Below are 20,955 nucleotides of genomic sequence, written 5' to 3' on the forward strand. Positions count from 1 at the left end.
TTTTGCTTAAGATTATACAAAGCATTGAAATCTTCCCTCAACAGTTCCTTTTCCTTGTAAGCCCAGGTACAGATGATTTTACACTTAAATACTCCACGGCTTTGTAGTAAAGTGCCCTGAGTCAGGTCCTTTTGTTACAATAGTTTTTCCAGTCTTTTGGAAATGAATTAAAGTCAATGAAAATTCTATTAGTTTGCTGTTTAAGTTTTTAAAAAATTCTTTATTGTTTCAAGTATTACACAAGTCTCCTTTTCCCCCCATTGACTTCTCCCCAGCTGCCCCCAACTCCCTAGAAAATGCCCTCACCGCCCCCCCCCCCCCCAATCAGTGTCCATTGTCTATGCTCATGTGCATGCATACAAGTCCCCTGGTTGATCTCTTACCCCCTCACTCTCTGCCTACCCTCATGGGTTGGACAGTCTGTTCGATGCACAGCTGAGCCACACCAGCCAGGCTAGATTGACATATGAGGTGACTGCGTTACTCGAAGAAACTGTTTCAGCGTAGCAGAGGCATGCTGCCAGGCTTCTGGGACTTGGCCTTGGGAGGCAGGTAGCCTCACTTGTTATAACCTAAAAGCCAAAGTAGTCATGAACTAGCCCAGACTGGAGACAGTGAATGGAGAGATTCCACCTCTTGATGCAGGAATGTGTGGATAAGACAGTAACTATAATTGTGCTATTTTGGAGCCAGCTACCTCAGCAACATTGTTGAGAATATATAAACCCAACTTCTTAAAAAAAGAATGATGTCCCATAAGAAAAGCCTCTTTCTTCTTGTCATTCATTTTTATGATCTAAATTACAGAACATAATTAAAATGCCTGGGGGAAAAGCCAAGTCTAACTTTCCAAAGTGGAGAACCATAAACAGACTCATGTTCTGATTAAATTTTAGTATATGTTTGAGTTAAAAAATGTATTTGTATTCTATCTCAAGAGCCTAGCATTTGGCCAATGGATTGTGTACCCACTTGTTAACACAAGTGTATTCTAAACCTGTATTAGCACCTCCTGAGAACTTGTTAGAAATGCAAAATACCAGGCCCTATCCCAGCCCTACTGAATTCCCAGGTATTTTTACAAGATGCCCAGGAGATTCATAGACATGCTAGTTTGAGAAGTGCTGCCGTAGGCCATACCCATATACCAGTATACACAGACTATCCTCAAAATTGTCATTTGGAGAAACCCAGAAAACATGCAGTACTCTTCTTCCAATTTTTGGAACAGTGAAAGATTGCACTTGACTTTGGTTTTAATTGTGAAAATAGCTAAAACTTGATGGCTCCTATAATACCCTTGACAAGTTAGAAACTGCATATGCAGAGAGGAAATGTTGTTTTTATCTGGAACATCAAGGATCATCACTATCTATGTGGGAAAATGTTTGATCTATAACAGATTTTTATGTGATTTGGGAAGCTAAGGAGAAAAGGCCCCAAAAATTGCAAACTCCCAAGTAGATAATAAGTACCTTATATACATTTAGCTATTTACATGTAAAAGCACATGGATTTTTTTTTTTTGCTATCATTATCAGTGAATTATTTATAATACATAGATACTCCTTGACTTACATTACGGTTACATTTGGATAAACCCATCACCAATTGAAAATATCCTAAGTCAAATGTGCACTTAATAAACCTAACCTCCCGAACACCATAGCTCAACCTTATCTACCTTAAATGTTGTCAGAACACAAACTAAAAACTGCTGGCTGCATAGTACACTGTAAAGTATCCGTTGTTTACCAACATGATCATGTGCCTGAGAGGGAGCCGTGGCTCACTGCTGCTGCCCACATCATGAGAGTATCATACAGCACACCGCCACCACTAGCCAGGAAAAGGTCCAAAATCTGAAAGTAGTTTCTACTGAATGTGTATTGGTTTTGCATCATGGATAGTCAAAAAATGCCAAGCTGAACCATTGTAACTTGGGGACCTACTGTATTATTGGGCAGAATAGCAACACTGTCTTGCAAGTTAATTTGCTATAATTGACTAATGTCTCTAGATAAAGTAAAACTTAAAAATAAAGATGCCCTTCTAAATTAAATAATAAATTAACTTTTGAAAACATACCATTTTCTTCCAAAAATATGATCAATCCATTCACAATTTCTTGCCTTTTCTTCGTCATTCATTTTTATGATCTAAATTACAGAACATAATTAAAATGCCTGTGAGAAAGTTCTTAACAATCAAGTAAGTTCAACATTAAAGATGTCTAAATTTTTCAGCCATTCCTTTGTCTTGTTAAGCATCTAGACATAAATGCTACCTAAAAAAATATATTTGAATATATAAATCCTTTATAAATAAAGATATGTCATTTAAGGGACAAATAGAAACTTGAGGTTGGTTTCCAAAAGGCCTCAGATCCAAGACTAAAGTAAAATGTAAACACCAGATTCAATCAGCTTTTAAAAAGACATTGTGTGGTTTTCATAGTCTGCAAAGAATTCAGGACCGGCCTGAAATCATACGAACTTCTTAGTACACAAAGGAATGGCAAATAACATTCCATTGTTCCAGCAATCTGTTAGCACCACAAATTAACAGAACAAGGAGAAACCAGTTTGGTTCTATTATGGCATCGTCCGAGTGTACACTGCGGTGACGAGGGCCTCAGTAACTGTCAGATAAACGTCGTCGCCAAAGAGCCTTTCACTCAGTGCGGATCACACGTCTGAATTCTCATTTAGCTTACTCACTTGCTCTGACTTATATTTGGCTAAAGTGTTCTGAACCTTATTGTGTACGTTCTTGATTCAAACTTTAATGGCTTTGCCAGGCACTGTGGCTCAGTGGTTAGGTGTCAGTCCAGGAACCAGGAGGTCATGGTTCAGTTCCTGGTCAGGGCGCACGCCTGGGTTGCAGTGATTCTTTCTCATCATTTATGTTTCTCTCCCTCCCTCTCTGAAGTCAATAAAAATATACTTAACACACACACCCCCCTAATGGTTTTCACAATCCTTAGGATAAGATTTCCCCAATCCTTAGAGGCTTATGAGAACCTTTATGATCAAGGCACTGCCTATCACTCTTAATCCCCTCTTCATTTACTCAGATCTAGTGATACAAAAGTCCTTGCGCTCACCAATGAGCTGGCAACTGCTGTTGCCTCTGGCTGAAACACCCCCTCCCCCCTTTCCTTTCTTCCAGTTTCTCCCATCAATTTCTTCCAGTGGGAGTGGATACCCCTTTATGCTCCCACAATATATACATGTCCCCATATCACCTCACTCCGCAAGTTCTCCTCCTCTGGAGGGCCAGGGATGTCTTCTCTCTGTGTTGTGTTCAGCACTGAGTGTGACACTCACTAAATAGCGCTGACTAGGCAAAGGAGTGAGTATTCCACTAAAGTGCCGAGAGTGGGTTTGTTATAGTGACTGCAAGTTCAATGGCGTAGGATAGAAGAAATCTATTTTCCTTTTATTCATTTAAAAGATTTTATGGAAAAAAAGTGGGCTAGCATAGGAGCATTTAAATATGGTCAGTAAGTAATGTAGTGGTTATTACCTGAAAAGAGGTCATTCCATTCCTGTTAATAAATATTCACAACAAAAAAGGAACTTTACGAATCTTATGATTGTGTACATGGGAGTCAAATTCAACATCTTCATTTTAGAGATGAAGAATTAAATGTTTAAAAAACTAAACTGGCCCTGATCCTGCCCACTGCTATTACCCCAGACCCCACTTAGAAACAAACGCTGTAGCCCGGAGTTGATCGAACATCCCCAAGAATGGCATCAGGAGTCCTTTATACTCTCACTTTTCCCACTTACTTTGAGCCTAATGACTCTTTACGGCTTATTCTCATTGCAGGTAGATAACAGTGGTAAAGAATTTGAGTTCTGACAGTTCCTACAATCCTAAATTTGCTGTGAAGATCAAATGAGATCATGCAAAGCAATCCACCATGTTCCCAGCAAACAGGTGGCAAATACCTGCTCTCATTACTGCTAACCTGATTGGCAGAATCCAGAACTGGAAAGAGAGATTGTTTATTTATTCTCCCCAGAGATTGTTGTAGGATGTCTTAAACAGTCACACACCGTTTCAGCTAGAAAATGAGCCCAAAATTTCGCTTAGGGCTAGTACAAATGTAATGATGCGAATTTCATCATCCCTGTATCTCCATGAGCTTTTCTCAATTTACTCAGAAATTAAAAAATATTTCTCCCAGAAAGGTCTGAGGACTCCAAATTTTAAAGGGGTTAATGAGGAAAAACAGTATTTGGGTTCTGGAAAACAAGGCAGTGTTGTCAGGAGAAAGGCCTGGCTACAGGGAGAATTCCAGGTATCACAATTGCACTTCTTATGTAACTCAAGAGTCTTGGGAATTAAAAAATTCTCCTTGAGAAATATGGGAGGTGGTGTGAGTGTGGAGATACTATATCCCTCAGTATATTTTACTTCATACAACAAACATTTTCATTGGAAATCATATTTCAATTTTTTATAAATGAAGTATTTTGATGCATTGTGGGACCTGTTTTTTGAAAGGAGATATGGGGAACAAATAATCTTAACTTAAACATTCTGTTAAAAATGTAGATCTTGCCCTAGCTGGTTTGGCTCAGTGAACAGATCCTTGGCCTGTGGATTGACTGTAAGATCCCAGGTTCGATTCTGGTCAAGGGCAGATGCCTGGGTTGTGGGCTCGGTCCCCAGTGGCAGGTTTGCAGGAGTCAGCCAGTCAGTGATTCTTTCATCACTGATGTTTCTTTCTCTCCCTTTCACTTCCCCTCTGAAATCAATAAAAAAAATTTTTTTAAATAGAACTTCCCATGCCCTCAGACAAATTTTAACCCCAAAGCCCATAACGTCCATATAAGAGGTAAATGGCAGAATTTTAGTTATGTTTTTTCTTCCTCTTCATTTTCTCACTTTGTCCCACTTCCTGTCTCACCAGCCTTTGAGCAAGGATGGACACTTGTCAGATATGCCAGCTGAGTCAGTATGATTTCTCGCTGCACAGGGCTGAGCCAGTATCTTAGTCAGCTCAGTCTTAACAAATACTATAGACTAGTGCCTTAAACTACAGCTATTCTGAGTTCTGGAGGCCAAAAGTTCAAGATCAAGGTACAGTATGATGGGCTTCTGATGAAGGCCACCTTCTCTCCATACCTCACACTGGAGGCAGGGTGCAGGGAGGGAGAAACGAGAACAAGCCAGCTCTCTGCTAAGGGCACTAAGGACCTCCTCTAAGGAAGTTACCTCTTCAGACACATCACATGGGGTAGGACTACAATATATTACCTTGGGAGACACAGTTCACTTCAATGCACCTAATCAACCACCCAAGAATATATGGATTTTCAATTTTGTTGCTTACAACCAATTATTATAAAGGCTGGTTCTTCAAAATAAAATGAATAGTCTATATTAGTTTATTTAAGTTTTCTACAGTTTAAAACATTTTTCAATATATAAACAAGCCAGGAAATCTTCACTTATAATAAGTGAACCAATGAACACTGTTCAGATAGTTCAAACACTGATTTATGACCAAATCAATTTCAACAGTAACTAATTTTTTTAAATATGGTTTAATCACGTAGCTTCTGGAAGATGAGTTAAGTGATGAAAAAATGGGCGACCATGAACACACCCTTTAATCTCATTTCCAAACTGCTGCTTCATTCTGTGGATGATGTCTTGGATGTCCTCCTTTGGTAAGTACATGGGTAACTGTCTAGATAGACGCACCGCTTCTCCCTGTGGAGAAAGAGCCATACATTTTTACTGCGATACACCTGGAAGCAGAAATATGCTGTGCCTGCCAAGAAGGAAGATAGATCTTGATTATATTCCTTTTTATTATTCATTTGTTCAACAGATATTTACTAAACACCAATTACATGCTAGTCATTTTTGTAGGTTATAGGAATACAGCAGAGAACAAGACAAATAAGATCCTGGCTCTTGTGAAATTTACATTCTAGTTCAAAGAAACAAAAAACAGAGAAAAGACAAAGAAAACTGCAGTAATATGTACAAATTAAACTGAGCAACATGATTAAGGTGACCAGATGTCCTGCTTTTGGCAGGACAGTCCTGATTTTTAACAATTTGTCCCGCAGTGTTTTAAAAAAGTCCAAAAGATTTAAAAGAATCTTTCCAAAAATCGGGACTTTTTTAAAATGCCTCGGGATGCGGGGCATCTTCCTTCCCGCCTTTTCTGGAACATCTATATCCCAAATTAAAAATCAGGACTGTCCCGCAGAAAGCGGGACGTCTGGTCACCTTAAACATGATAAAAATTGTGTGGTTAGGAAAAGCTTTCTTGAGGTGAGCTGACACTTAAGCTTCAATTCAAACAAGGAACCAGGATGCATGTATCATGGGTAAAGAAAAGCATTTAGGCAGAGGAACAGAAAGAATCAAGTGACTCGAGTAAGTGCAGCCTCATTACCAAAGGGGAGCGAGGAGCAAGAAAGGGAGGGAAGCCAGGGGCACATCATCCTTTAAGAGCAATTTGGGTTTTCACCAGAACACACAGGGCAATAACCAGAGGGTTGTAAGCAAGAGCCGGACAGTGCTTCTCTAAGTGGCACCTGGCTGCTGTGTGCACGGCCTGAGGCAATCACTGCAGTCCTACGGAGAGTCTGACCAGGTGACGGGAGTGGACACAGAGGGAGGTGTGAAAACTCCTGGCAGGAGCTGGAGGTGGTCAAGACCGCCTGATGAACTGGCTGTGAGGGATGCAGAGCTAAGGACCATGTCCCATTTCGGGTATGGAATGTCATTTTCTGAGACAGTGAAGACTGAGAGTGTGGGGATAGAATGGTATTAGTAAAGCTGGCTTCTTTTAAGATTTAAAAAAATTGTACTTCAAAGATCTTAAATCCTAACACCCTCTCTTGTTCTCCCACCAGCCGTGCTGCTCCTCCACGTTCGGACAAACCCTGCCAAGCACTGCTGGACAAGAACTGAACTCCTGGCTGGATCCAACGCCAAAGTCCGCTCTTATGAGCCCCAACGCCGCCTAAAAATCGTCCTCTTCTCTCATCAACCTTCTCACAGAGTGCCAGCAGCTCCAATTGTCTTATCTTTTCTCTATTCCCAGATCCCCAGCGCCTCTCCAGCCCCTTCACCCGCAGCAGACAACTCTCCCAGTCCTTTACCACATGAATCATACATGACTTCTCTCATGTTTACCTCAAATCATTTACATTCACTTTCCCTGCCCTCTTCTGCTCCCGGTTCAGAGAACGGTTTCTCCTTCTTCAAGTTCATATCATGCTGCATCTTCCTTCCTGCCTCTTCTGGAACATCTACTCTCCAACCTTTTGTCGTCAATGTTTTCTACCAAATTCAATGCAAACATGCTAACACCTCTTCTCTTCCTTTCACACATGGGGCGTTTCCACCCCTGACCAACGTCTTCCATCCCCGTCTTCCATTCTCTCTCTCTCTCTCTCTCTCTCTCTCTCTCTCTCTCTCTCTCTCTATATATATATATATATATATATATATATATATATATATTATTGAATTTTTAGAGAGGAAGGGAGAGAGAGAGAGAGAGGGAGCTAGAAACGTTGATGAGAGAGAAACATTGACCAGCTGCCTCTTGCACACCCCCTACCAGGGATGTGCTCGCAACCAAGGTACATGCCCTTGACCGGAATTGAACCTGGGACCTTTCAGTCCACAGACTGACGCTCTACCACTGAGCCAAACCGGTTTCAGCCATTGTGGCTCTCTTAAGGCTATCACTTCCATTCAGCAGCCACACCTAATAGTCTTCTAGCAACTATTACCCTACAAAGAATGTAATTCTAATATTTAAATTTCTTTCTTCCCTTGAACCCCCTCCCCTTGGTTTCCTTTTACTGTCCTATCTTTCTCTGTTTCACCTAATTCAACCTGACCTTAAATGAAGCATTCCTGTGGTGTGGTTCTGATAGTTCTCTTTTACCCTAGAATCTTCCTTTAAGAATCACACCCAATATTACCTTAATATAATGGTAGGTATAATAGCAGTAAATATATTTGTGTCTAATCCCAAACACTTTCTTCCATTATTTCTGAAATCTTACTTCTTCCCAAATGGTTCTTCCATACACAAATATGACCCACAATTCCTTCACGCACACGCCCCTTTTCCATCCCTCGAAACCGGCCGTATTGAATTGCCCTGTCCGGGCTGGGAAAGTCCACCAGACGGAGCTCCTGGAGGGCTCACAGAAAGCCACGAAGACCATCTTTAGGAAAGATAAAGTGGACTTCCCTGCTGAGGAAGCCTGACCCTCAGAATGCAAACCAGGATTTGTCTAAAACAAAAACAGCTCATTTTTTTAAAAGGGAGAAAATAAATTTTACTAAAGATAAGGTTCACTTTAAAAATAATACCAGTTAACCTTGAGTGATAAAGGCTCAAGTAGACAATTACTATTTTCCGCCCACCACTGTTAAATGTGGACATTTAAAAGCTTATAATCTTCCTCCACCCTCTCTTACAACGTACTTTTTATTGTTGCTAGTATTGTAGATGTCTCCCATTTCCCACCCTTTACCTCTATTACTTTTGAATTTATTTTTAGCCCTCTGCTGCATATCTCATTTGTGCTAGAAAATTATAATTTCCATTTACTTAATAATCTACCTCTTTCATTTTCTTTCTCCTTTTTTGCTCTTGAAAATCACATTGTAGTTCTTTTTACACAAGTATTTGGTATTAAGATGGAACAATTTTGAATCCCTTCTAAAAAAAAACAAACCAAAAAACAACACAACAAAAAGAACTTTCACTACAAAAGTCTCACGCATATGGCTCTTCCTCAATATGTACTCAAGGAATAATGTTATAGTAAGAATCCATCACATTATACCACAGCCAGCTATTTTAAAGGAGTTTTCTTTTTTAATAGTATCTCCCTCTTGAAAACAATAATAAACCTTATAGAAACTTTACTATTTTGAAACCATTTATTATTTTATTAAGGAATAGTTAAGTATCTTAAAACCTTAGCCAATCTACATAATTGAATAATACATACCTCTAAATAACTTATCACTTTGCGAGGTCTACATTCATAAACTTCTTTTGCATTTTTGTTGACAATAGCATTAAGAATTTCTTTTAAATCCATCACGCCATAGAATGGAAGACAGTTAGCCATTCCCTCTATTTCTAAGTAGTTTTCAGCAATGGAAACTCCTAAAAGAAAAAAACACCAAAAAATACCATATTTATCATTAGTTTAGTTGTGTTTGAATTATATTCCAGAAAATATCTATTAAAAACAAAACCACTGTTTGAGTATTTAGTGACCCTTCATAGAATGCACTATAGTCAGGACAAAGTTCTGTTCCTTAGTTGGGAGAACAAATAATAATTCCCATAGAATTTCACATTTCCAGTAAGTCACAGTGTTTGTAGAAACCACGTGAGCTTTGTATCATTTAATCCCAATGACTGATGTTCTGTTCCATGCATTTGTTTAGAAGATTTCTTTCTTTAGAGAGAAAATGGGAGTCCCATGATGTTTATTAAAACAAAAACTGCTCTAAGTGTTTTCACGACTGCTGCTGTTCAAGTTCAAGCCTATTGGTTTAATACCTAACTTAAAGGCATGGCTTATTCAATGATTATTAATACATAGCAATTTTCTTTTCCAGCTTTATTGAAATGTAACTGACGTAACATTATATAAGTTTAAGGTATACCAAGTACTCATTTGATATACATGTTGCAAAATGGTTACCACCATAGTGAGTAGCTTATGAATATAGTAGAGGCACAAGGCACGAAATCCGTGCAAGAGTAGGCCTTCCTTCCCCCGGCCACCAGCAGGCACCCGGGACCCGGGCTTCCCACGCAGCCCCAGCTTCGTCTGAAAGGACATCTGATCTAATTAGCATATTGTGCTTTTATTATTATAGATTATTATATATTAGTAATTTGAGGAAATGAAATGCTAATGTTTATTGAATATATCTTATTAGGATAATATGTAAAATTGACATGTTATGTATTATTTAAGCTATTCTAAATAATTTAATGATTAAAATAAAACTAAAACCCAGCTATATCATTGAATATAAAACTAGGTAAAATATTCATAATAGCATATATTCACTCCAAAGCATCAAATTTTGCATTGGAATGCATGTTATGATTTTGGAAAATAGCAGAATTGTTTTCTTTGGCTTTATCTGTGTGACAATATTCTTTTTTTTTTTTTAATATATTTTATTGATTTTATACAGAGAGGAAGGGAGAGAGATAGAGAGTTAGAAATATCGATGAGAGAGAGTCATCGATCAGCTGCCTCTTGCACACCCCCTACTGAAGATATGCCCCCAACCAAGGTACATGGCCTTGACCGAATCGAACCCGGGACCCTTCAGTCCCCAAGCCGACACTCTATCCACTGAGCCACACCGGGTCCCGGCATCTGTGTGACAATATTCTTAATATTGAAGTCCATAGAATGTTACTTTGAAGTAAAGAAAATGAGACAGTCCAAAGCTGGAAAGTGGTATAAATGAGCTATAAATGGATGGACAAAAAAAAAAAAAAAAAAAAGAGTGATGTAGCTTGAAGAGCTTCAGAATCTGACATGGCGATGATCCTATCCCTAGCCTGTTCTCACTTGGACCAGTTGTGTGATGTGACGGCAGGTGCATTAGTGGCACACTGAACAGAGCAGGCACCCTACTGCTCTGCCTGGGAAGCTACTGACGACGAGAATATGAACAAGTAAGATCAGCCAGTAGGTGATCCAATACAGACTCAGTGAATGGAGACAAAATGAGAGTTTGAGCAACCAGGGGAACTTAAGTAGGACTTGAGACAGGAGTTAGACAGGCAAAAAGGAGATAGCAGAATATTCTAGTTCACATCTTACATATACACAGACATGGAAATTCACAAAAATATCAGTCAAGAGATTTGTTACTAACGTGAATTGATTGAAAAGCCTAATGCCGACTATATTTGCCCTGAAAAACTGTACACATTTCAAAGAATTACTTGTGGACATGGGTAAAGAGCATTTGGCAACAGATGAGGAAATCGAGCATTATTCTGTGCTTGTAAAATTCAGATAGAAAAAACTAAGATATCTGGAACCATGTCACTATAAACTTTCAAGACATTTCTATAAAATTCTGTGAAATGCTTCCCAATTTTCAAAGAAAATACTTCAAATTAATAAGTGGTTTGACAAGTTTTCACTTCCTAAAATATGGAATTCTTATTGGTGCAGGAACAAAAAACTATGCCATTGATAAGCAAAGTTTTTAGGGTCACATTCAGAATCTTTTCCCTCAGAGTCAGAAGTATTCTTCCTATCTTTCATTGCCTGTATCCAATGATGTTTTGTAAAAACTGGCAAATTGTTGATCGAAATTAAGTCCAATACAACAAAACTCTCACTAAAAGAAAAAGAAATGGGCTTTAAGAAACACCTGGCATAAAAATTAATGAAGAAAAATAACCAAAAATTTAAGAAAGAAAATGTGAAGGTTTTTAATTTGATCTGTTATTGACAAGATATGCTCATGATAATCTGTTAACTCCAAACTAATCAAGTCAGTTTGCAGATGACCGTCTTAGTGATTTTTACACCTTAGGTACCATGCAAAAAGCACTGGCATTCAGTCAGACTTAAAAAAACACTATCTTCCAGCTGAGAGCTGACAGCATCTGTCAGAAACTCACTGATAGCTCAAAAATAAACATGCTCTTGGAATACAGCAGTTACTCTAAATTTGTTTTTAAAAAATTGCTGTGATGACATCTTTCAAGAAAAAAATGGCACCAGCCACCAACACCAAAGAGGTAATTAGTAAAGTAGAATTAAGAAAAAATGTCTTGCTACACACACACACACACACACACACACACACCTTGTTTCACACTGCAAATCAATTAAAAATGTGCCAGGGTCCTGAAGAAGATTTCTAGAAGGGTTAAAAGAAATGACTGTCAGTTCAGGCCAGAGAGGAGTGCAAAAGGATGGGAAGAAAGGAGAGTATCTGAACACCTAGCATTCCACTGCTGCATGCTATGCTGACCGTATCTGTAAGTGCTTTGGCTAGCTGCTCACTACTTCATGATCTAAGTATCTCAATTTTAACTGGAAAGCAATAGAACAAATTCATTAAGACCAGGCTCTAAAAGGTAGATTACATGGGTTCAAATCCTGGTTCTACCTCTGTGAACCTTTAAGCAAACTTAACTTCTCTATGCTTTGATTTTACCACCTATAAAACGGGGCCAGCAATAGAGCTTCATAGGGCTATTAGAATAATAAATTAATACATTTAATATTAAGAATATTCAATAATTACTAGTTGATATTGATGAAGAAATATCTAGGCTAACTCACTTTTCCATAAACAATGTTTAAATGGCAGAGTTGAAATTTAGACACTCTTTACTCCAAATCTACATCCAAGACAAGGCAGTGAGGAGGTAAGAAGTTTAGGTAGGTATCCTTAAAACTGAAAAAGCCAAGTAAAATTAAAGTTTAGAACACCAAAGTATTTTCAGTTTATACCCAATTTCATGGTTTTGTACATTGTTTTGTACACGTATTTTCTTTTGAGATCTCAATAAAACATTCCTTTAAAAATCGTCAACACTGTTTTGGTTGAACTTTGTTTTTCTACACTTTGGTCACAAGTTTAGGAGTGGGTGGAGGAAGGAACAGTATCATCACTCTTGGTGGTGCCTTTGTGACCGCTGGTGCCAGGACAGAAGGCGGTGAAGCCGGTGTAGGAAGCTAGGACAGAAGGCGGTGAAGCCAGAAACTATGAAAGGACGGAGAAAGGGCCAGCCAGGAAAAACTGAAGTCTCCTAACCAGAGGAGCCTTTTTTCTCCCCACTCAGTGAATTTCCACACCAACAAACAGTGCTATCACAGTCTTTTTAGCAAAGCCAGGGATCAAATCATCTGCTCTAATAGTAAGAGGGCTGGTGTTACACATGTAAATGCAAAGCAACAGCATGATTTAAGAAGAACAGGCCCGTTTTTGTAATGCTGCTCCAGGAGCTACAGATTTACCTCTGCTTTATCATCTAAACAAGCATTTAATAACTAGTTAGAGCAGGCATTTGAATATTGTGACAAAGAATGGCAAAAACTGAAACTACTTGACTAGTTATGGAAATGCAAACTCAAGCCAACAGAATGAAAGAGATACCAAACTTGCTTATTTCAGACTGATGTGACATGTCTGAAATATGACTGTTTTTACGTGGCTAATGTACTTTTAGTGAGACAAAAATACACCCATGATACCTCTAAATTATGAAACCCAAATGTGTCTCCTGGAACAAGATTTATTTTTCCAAGTCAGGAAATATTAAACCACATCATACCTGGTATCAATTTTATCTTGAAACCATTTGCTGTAAGACGAGGATCGGACAGGTAAGTTGATCCACTGTAGCTTTGGTCACCTGCTGTCATTTTATATAAAATCTCTAAATAATGAGATCCATTAAAAAGACTGAAAAAGAAATAACTGTCCTTTAACTTATTAAATATGTAAAATAAAATTAAAAATTTTATGGTAAATAGTTAATCTAAGGGCCTTTTAAAAAGTGTTATTAGTAACCAAAATACAAAGGTATCAGTAACCCTGTAAGGAAGTTTATTTTTTTACATTTCTGTTAATATTTTATAGAAGACCTACCACATACAACATATAGGAGGAATAATATATACAAAAGGCAGTTTCTATTTTCTACGATGTTATAAATAAAATGTAAAATAAACAAGTGTGCTCCCTCAATATAATACAAATGAAAACTATACCTATAAATGCATTTATACCTTTAGACAGACACATAATATATTGCCAACCTATTCAAGTGGTACAGCCTCCATAATTTCCAGTTGTTAGTCAATAGTAAAAGGATAAGCATATATATCTTCTTCCAGGAGCTTATAATGCAGTAATTCGGAGCCTGGGAGAGCTTCCTTCAGGTATGGCATGTTTGCCAACAGTGGCGTACGGATGGCAAGGGCTGTGAGCAAAATTGTGAGGTAGCCGGAGATCTGCTAGGGCACAAGCTCGCCTTTCACATGGGTTACAGGCTCACAGTGCTCAAACATGTGCCTACAACAAAGTGTCTGCTGGGCGGGCATGACAGGTACGTTTCCCATTCAGCCACTGAGTGTGTGAGCGCCCAGCAGGTGACGGACACGGTCTTAGGGGTGCAGGGCTCTGTTGTTTGTGTACAAGGTTTTAAGCGGCTGTTTCTTCATTACAACCTGGACCGCAGAGAAAGCTAGTGAAGACATGATGTTTTTGCCTATCATCTCTGAAAGGTAAAGGACCCCATGGCCGTGACAGCAGATGCAGAGTGCAAACTAGCTACACCCAGAAAGTCAGTCTGAGCCAGTGGTGGAGATGATGCGGCACAGCAGCAAATGGTGCAGGCTCTACAGTTCCTGTCTGGATCCAACCATGCATTAGCCACGTGAGCCTAGGTAAGTGACTTACCAGTTCTATGGCTCAGCCTCTCCACCTATAAATACGGATAATGACAGGCCCTCTCTCTCATCAGGTATGAAGATCATGCAAGCAAAGGGCTTAGAAAAGCTCTTCCATACGTAAGTGCTCAATAAGTATTAGCCGTGGTTGAGCTCCTGCTTTGTTTACAGCTCTCTAAATTGCTCCCTTCAGAGACGCTACACAACCCTCAGGAGGATTCCAGTGAGAAAACTGAGCCAATCCAAAATTACCCTGTCCATAGCTCAGTTCTGAAAAACTTACATTACTAACTGTAAAGGGGACATCACATTTCAGAAAACTCCAGATACACGTAAAGGTGGCAAAATCTTGAAAATTGTTAATAAAGGTATTCATTGTACAATTCTATTTCGGTATATTCTTTAAATGTTTAACAGCACACAACAAAGAAGAATCATGGCAACCTCACTTCAAAATTACCCTAGGTAAGTCACTAATGTACAAGAGGAGAATTAAGCTTCATATTTATTAATTGCAGAACTACGTAGAATATTTTAAAATTATTTACTTAAAAGCAATTACTTCCACTAGAGATAAGAAATAAAGTTTTTAAAAGATTTCTTTAAATAAACACCACTTTTCCCTATTAGGAAACACTTTCAACTTTTTACCTCCAATTTCTAATCTAGTATGGATTAATAAATGTTTTTAGAGTAAAAAATATTATATTACTTCACCATACCTCTCTGTTAATATAATTGGTTTTTCCAACGGTTGTGCAGGAAGTTTATGATTCTCAAGAAGTCTTTTAAATAGCAGGGCTTCTTCCACTCTGTATGGATTTAACAACATTACCTCTGTTTTGGATGTAATTAGCCACGCATCAGGAAATTTGAGATTGTGGATTAAGCAAAGTTCGTCCTTTTCTTCTAGTTCAAATTTCTTATGTTTCTCTACATTTTTTTTAAAGTTTTCCATAGAAAAGTGAATTTGAACTGTTTTAATGGTTTCACTCTTTTTTTTTTCAATCTGGGACTGGAAAAGCTCATCAAGTTTTGGCTGATTAGATAATGACGTTTTCAATTTGTGCTTCTGCGCCAAGCTCCATGAGCTTGTGGGCTTCATTTTTTTTCTGCCATCTTGTAGTGAGGTTTGTGGCTCCTGTTCAATGGCTCTCTTGATTTGCCTATTGTATCGTTCCAAATCTTTAGTAGCCCTCTCTTCATATCTATGAATAGATAAGGAGAACTAATGAGTTTATAATCAGAAATACTTTAACCATCTGAAATAAATTTTATAAAAAAACGAGGGGCCCGATGCATGGAATTTGTGCACATTGGAAGGAAATGAGAACAAATGTTTTAATATCACTAGTGGTCCTTTATAATAGAAATGCCAACCAAATTCACAATCGACAATGACAGATCGAAACACGTGTATGTGATTGGCGCAAGAGCTTTACATGTATCACGCATGCTCGAATCAACGTAGCCTTTTTTACAGAGAGGAGGGGAGAGAGTTAGAGAGTTAGAGACATCAATGAGAGAGAAACATCGATCAGCTGCCCACTGGGGATGTGCCTGCAACCAAGGTACATGCCCTTGACCGGAAGCTAGGACCCTTCAGTCTGCAGGCTGATGCTCTATCCACTAAGCCAAACCTGTCAGGGCTGATACTACTATTTTCTATCAATACACATAATGAAAAGGGAATACAATTTGACTAATGATTAATAATTATTTAAGCAACCTTGCTAATTTATTTTTTAATTCAGTTTTAAAATTGAGTCTAGAAAATGTTATCTCTTGTTTTAAGAAATGTAACAGACAGACTGAATTCCATTGGAGATAATATGCATAAAACATTTTTAAGGAGAAATATGAACAGATCTGTGTCAGAAAATAAAAATGCTGTTAGTGGGAGAGCTATATTAAATGTTAAAGTGAAATTAAGAGACAAGAGACCACAGCATGTTGTTTAGTTGGCACTTAGCACTTGTTTGTTAAATAAAGAATGTTATCTGGAGGAGAATGCAAAAAACCCTTGTTTCTCTGTAAACTGGGCAAAAAATGCCTCTTTTGGTGAGTCCCCACGTCATATTCATAACTTTTTACATTATTTTCTCTCATTTCTACTTAGAACCCGAACTTCTGGATTAGCTATATAAAACACATGATTAATTTATTTTCAATATTACTACAATTAAGTATTTTTAGCTCCTGGACATCCCAATTCAAGATTTCCTGAATGGTGGAAAATAAGTTCAAGATGGTCACCATTTGTAATTAATTATAAAGCGCAAATTTTCAAATATGGTACTAATCTTTTTCTTTGCTCAAGAAATCGACTTCATGAGTTTCTTGGGAAATATAAAAAGTTATGTCCAAAGGAACATTAAGTGAAGATTAAGAGGATCCAAGATGGCTGCGCCCAGGTGAACACCTAGCCGCAGCCGCACACAACAATTTCAATAAAATACAACTAAAATATAAACCGGACATTGCCCAGAACTACAGGAAGGTTGGCTGACTGGAAATTCTACAGCGAGAAGCAAGGAGAAAACCAGAAGGAGGCGCAGAGGAGCTGGAAAAGCCCAAGGTACAGAGACGCAGTGCGGAGACGGAGCCGGAGAGGAGGGAGGCCGAGTGCCTGGCGGGCGTTCCCTAGCGGAAAGGAGATAAAACTCCGACTGTGCTGGGCCCCCGACTGCTCTGAACCCCGGTTCTAGGCCAGACCCCGGGGACTCAGGCTCAGCCATAGGGAGCCGGGCTGTAAGGCGGAACCCCAGGGAGAGGCGAAAGGAGGTCCCGGAGGCGTGCACACTGCGCACAGAGAAGGGACGGTCGGCTGTGCTGCGGGATTGCCCTGACGGGAAGGAGACTGGGGCCCCAGACTGCTCTGAACGCCACCTCCAACTCCACTTCCAACTGAACTGAACCCCAATACCAGGCTCATTGGGGGAGAGCATAGACTGTTTGGCAGCAGGCGAAAATCGAGGGCACCTTTCTCTCAGAGGCGCCGGCAGTGAGCACTGAAGGACCCGAATAGGGCGGGGCTGACGGAAGCCAAAGCTGCAGGCTCCACCCTGAAACCCCGTCCCATCTGTAACTGCGAAATGCGACAACAAAATAGATCACAAACGAAAGAAATGGAGGACAAAAAGCGTCTGGATATAGAGTTCAAATCTACGCTTATAAGGTTTTTCAAGAATTTCCTAGAAAAGATGGATAAGACCTATGAGGATATGAAAAGAGATCAACTATTATAGAATTAATAAGGAGTCATCAAGAAATGATAAGGGATCAACAAGAAATAAAGAACACATTGTCTGAAATAAAAAATATTTTACAGAGTCCTAAAAACAGAAGGGAAGATCGCAAGAATCAAGTCAAAGATTTGGAACATAAAGAGCCAGAAGACACTCCTCCACAGAAGCTAGAAGGCAAGAGAATCCAGAAAATTGAAGATAATGTAAGAAACCTCTGGGACAACTTCAAGCGAACCAACATCAGAATTATGGGGGTCCCAGAAGATGAGAGAGAGCAAGATGTCGAAAATATACTGAAAGAAATAGTGACAGAAAACTTCCCCCACCTGGTGAAAGAATTAGACTTACAAGTCCAGGAAGCGCACAGAACTCCAAACAAAAGGAATCCAAAGAGGACCACACCAAGACACATCATACTTAAAATTCCAAGAGCAAAAGACAAAGAGAGAATATTAAAAGAAGCAAGAGCAAAGAAGGTAGTTACCTATAAAGGAGCACCTATACGATTGTCAGCTGACTTCTCAACAGAAACCATGCAGGCCAGAAGGGAATGGCAAGAAATATTCAAGGTGATGAATAGTAAGAACTTACAGCCAAAGATAATCTATCCAGTAAAGCTATCACTCAGAATCGAAGGTCAGATAAAGAGCTTCACTAATAAAAAAAAAGCTAAAGGAGTTCATCAACACCAAACCAGAATTATATGAATTGCTGAAGGGGGTTCTTTCAGAAGAGAAGGTAAACAAAGATAAAAATTATGAACAACAAATACGTAACTATCAACAAGTGAATCTAAAAACCAAGGAAATTAAAAAAAAAATCTGATGAACAATAGTAACTGTTGAATATAATAGAATCAGAGGTATGGAAGGGGAGTGAACTGATGATTCTTGGGGAAAAGGGGAGAGGGGGGCATGGGAAGAGATTGAACATAAACTGTGCACCTATGGATGAGGACAATGGGGAGTGGGGAAAGGGCAGAGGGCGGGGTGGGAACCTGGTGGAGGAGAGCAATGGTGGGGGGAAAAAAAGGAACATTTGTAATAATATGAACAATAAAAACTTATTAAAAAAAAAAAGTGAAGATTAAGTAAAAATATCTGCTACCCATGACTTAATGTCATTAAGGGATTTATTAACTGGAATGGAAAAGTTATAATTCTGATTTGACCAGTAATCAATTAAAATGATGTTAGTGACTAAAAATTACATGTATTAATAGCTACAAAGTCTCTTTACCATTTTCAATAACGCCCCCATTCTTATTCTTAGCTATTTTTAGTAGAATTGTTCGTACCCACTGCAAATCAAAGTTCGAGCTAACATCAATTGACTGAGCCCAGTGGCAGTCACCTACCAACATCTGGTTTCTAATCCCCTGAGGAGAGGACTCAAGGGGGAGGCAGGGCACGAGAGCCAGAAAGGAAGAGCTGAAAGACAGAGTCCTCCTGTTCCAGCCTGTCCTACGTTCTCAGCAGAAACCCCTGATTCAAGTTCTTTCCCAAGCTCTGTTATGGCTTACGGAACCCTTTTTTGACCTGGCCTGCCATTCTCCATCTTTCTTCATCACACTCCCATAATTCAACTCCTCTCAGAGAAGACACCCTTCAGTTCCAGAATAACATCGTTTCGCTTCTAGTTTCTGGGCCTCTTACATGCTGTACCTTCTCTCCAGAAAATTCCCTACATCTTTCTGATTGATTTCTATTCAGGGAAGCAGTTCCTGTCCCACAGATGAGATTAAGACCAACTGCTTAGTGTTTTAATAATTCCCTATATTTTTTAAGTTGGGGGGGGGGGGAATTTTAGGGGGGGGTCAATGGGGGGAAAAAGGGGGATATCTGTAATACTTTAAACAATAAAGATTAAAACAACTTATCATATTCTGTGATAATTATTTTTAAACTGTCTCCCTCCCTAGGCTACACCATTGAGAAGTGGAAAATGTTTACTTATGACTGTATTTGAAGTGACTAGCCGAGTACATAGAGCCTTGTACACAGAATGCCCTCAACATGTATTCCCTAATTTAAGGAAGGAAAGAGGAAGGGAAGGTGGGAGGGAAATGGCTGAGAAAGGCTTAAGAACAGGTCAACGATAATAAAACTATAATTTTCTAAGAAAAAAAAAGTGATGCCAAAAAAAAGTACTCTAGCCAAGTCAAAGGGCATTTTCCATTTTGCTTTTCCATAAATAAGAAGTTAAAAAAAATTTAACCCAGTGGATGGAAATATTTCAACATTCAGGTCACATGTAAGCTCTGGAAACGTACTTACTTCAGTTTTTCCTCTTCACTTAGTGTCTCCCACAGTTCTTCAATTTGTCTTGTTGCTTCCTCCAAAATGGTCTTAGAATTTTCTGTGAGAAACTGACCACGACGATCTTGAACAAAAAGGGCACGTGCTGACATGGGTTTCTTGATTACACGGCTGCTAATTAAGTCATAAGCTGTAAGCTGTCCTGATTTGTTATCCACCACATTTGACTTTTTGCTACAGGAGCCTTCACTGAGATTCTTTTGTTCAGGGCTGGGGTTATTTTTCTCACTTACTTGACATGCTGAGCTTTCTTGAGGCACTAAAATCTTCACAGGTTCAATGTTTTCTCCCATGGAATTTTTGAGTGCATTTCCCCTGCTCCAGCTATCTGCAGAAATTTCCAAAGACTCCACAGGAACTGCTTCTTTCTCATTTTCCCCACTCCCAGCTACAGTGCCATTTTCTGACTGGGCGTGCTTAACAGAACCTACAAAACCAGTTTCAGTACATTCCTTCTGGGTGTCCTCACTTGATAAATTACCCATTGGGATCTCCAGAAATGTATTTTCAGTGTTATCAATGTTAGAATTTTCACTAATAAAATGGTCATTATAATGGTCACGAACGTGTACATGATTTAAACAACCATTAATGTTTTCTCCAGGTTCATCATTTTGAAAAGAAATGCTCGAAGTATCAACATTAGGACAATTACTTCCAGATGATCCCGCCTTATTAAAAAGCACATCTGTTTCTGCTTTTTTACTAACAACCATGTCAGCTGAAGAAACATCTGTTTTATTATTTTCATAAGAATTTGTACTAGGTAGTGATCCGTAACAAGTTGTCAACAGGTTTTCAAGAGCAATTAAAACAGATTCCTACAAACACAAATTAACAAATGTTAGGAGAAATTATAGAAAAAAATAGACAAGATTTAAAATATTTAAAAATATGTATAAACAAGCAAATCTC

At 38.8% G+C, this 20,955-nt stretch overlaps 1 protein-coding gene across 25 annotated transcripts in view; it reads right to left on the reverse strand.

Annotated features, from left to right (window-relative positions):
- Window positions 1-774: 774 nt before the first annotated feature.
- Window positions 775-20,955, reverse strand: part of PMS1 (PMS1 homolog 1, mismatch repair system component) — a 65,429-nt gene continuing 45,248 nt past the window's right edge. For 5 of the 25 annotated variants that reach the window (XM_045576248.1, XM_036423183.2, XM_036423181.2 and 2 more), the window contains 5 exons: window positions 19,999-20,861; window positions 15,197-15,682; window positions 13,355-13,485; window positions 9,021-9,181; window positions 5,388-5,733 (listed from right to left, as the gene is read on the reverse strand). In XM_045576248.1, the coding sequence (XP_045432204.1) occupies window positions 5,569-5,733; window positions 9,021-9,181; window positions 13,355-13,485; window positions 15,197-15,682; window positions 19,999-20,861 (1,806 nt within the window). In that variant the 3' untranslated portion in view covers window positions 5,388-5,568. Of the gene's footprint in view, window positions 797-2,088; window positions 2,160-3,959; window positions 4,000-5,387; window positions 5,795-8,626; window positions 8,726-9,019; window positions 9,182-13,354; window positions 13,486-15,186; window positions 15,683-19,998; window positions 20,862-20,955 lie in introns of those variants that run through there. The other 20 variants (XM_045576245.1, XM_045576246.1, XM_045576247.1 and 17 more) reach the window with 20 other exon arrangements.

The sequence above is a fragment of the Pipistrellus kuhlii genome, unplaced genomic scaffold (assembly GCF_014108245.1).
Source record: "Pipistrellus kuhlii isolate mPipKuh1 unplaced genomic scaffold, mPipKuh1.p scaffold_m20_p_79, whole genome shotgun sequence".
Taxonomy (NCBI): Eukaryota; Metazoa; Chordata; class Mammalia; order Chiroptera; family Vespertilionidae; genus Pipistrellus; species Pipistrellus kuhlii.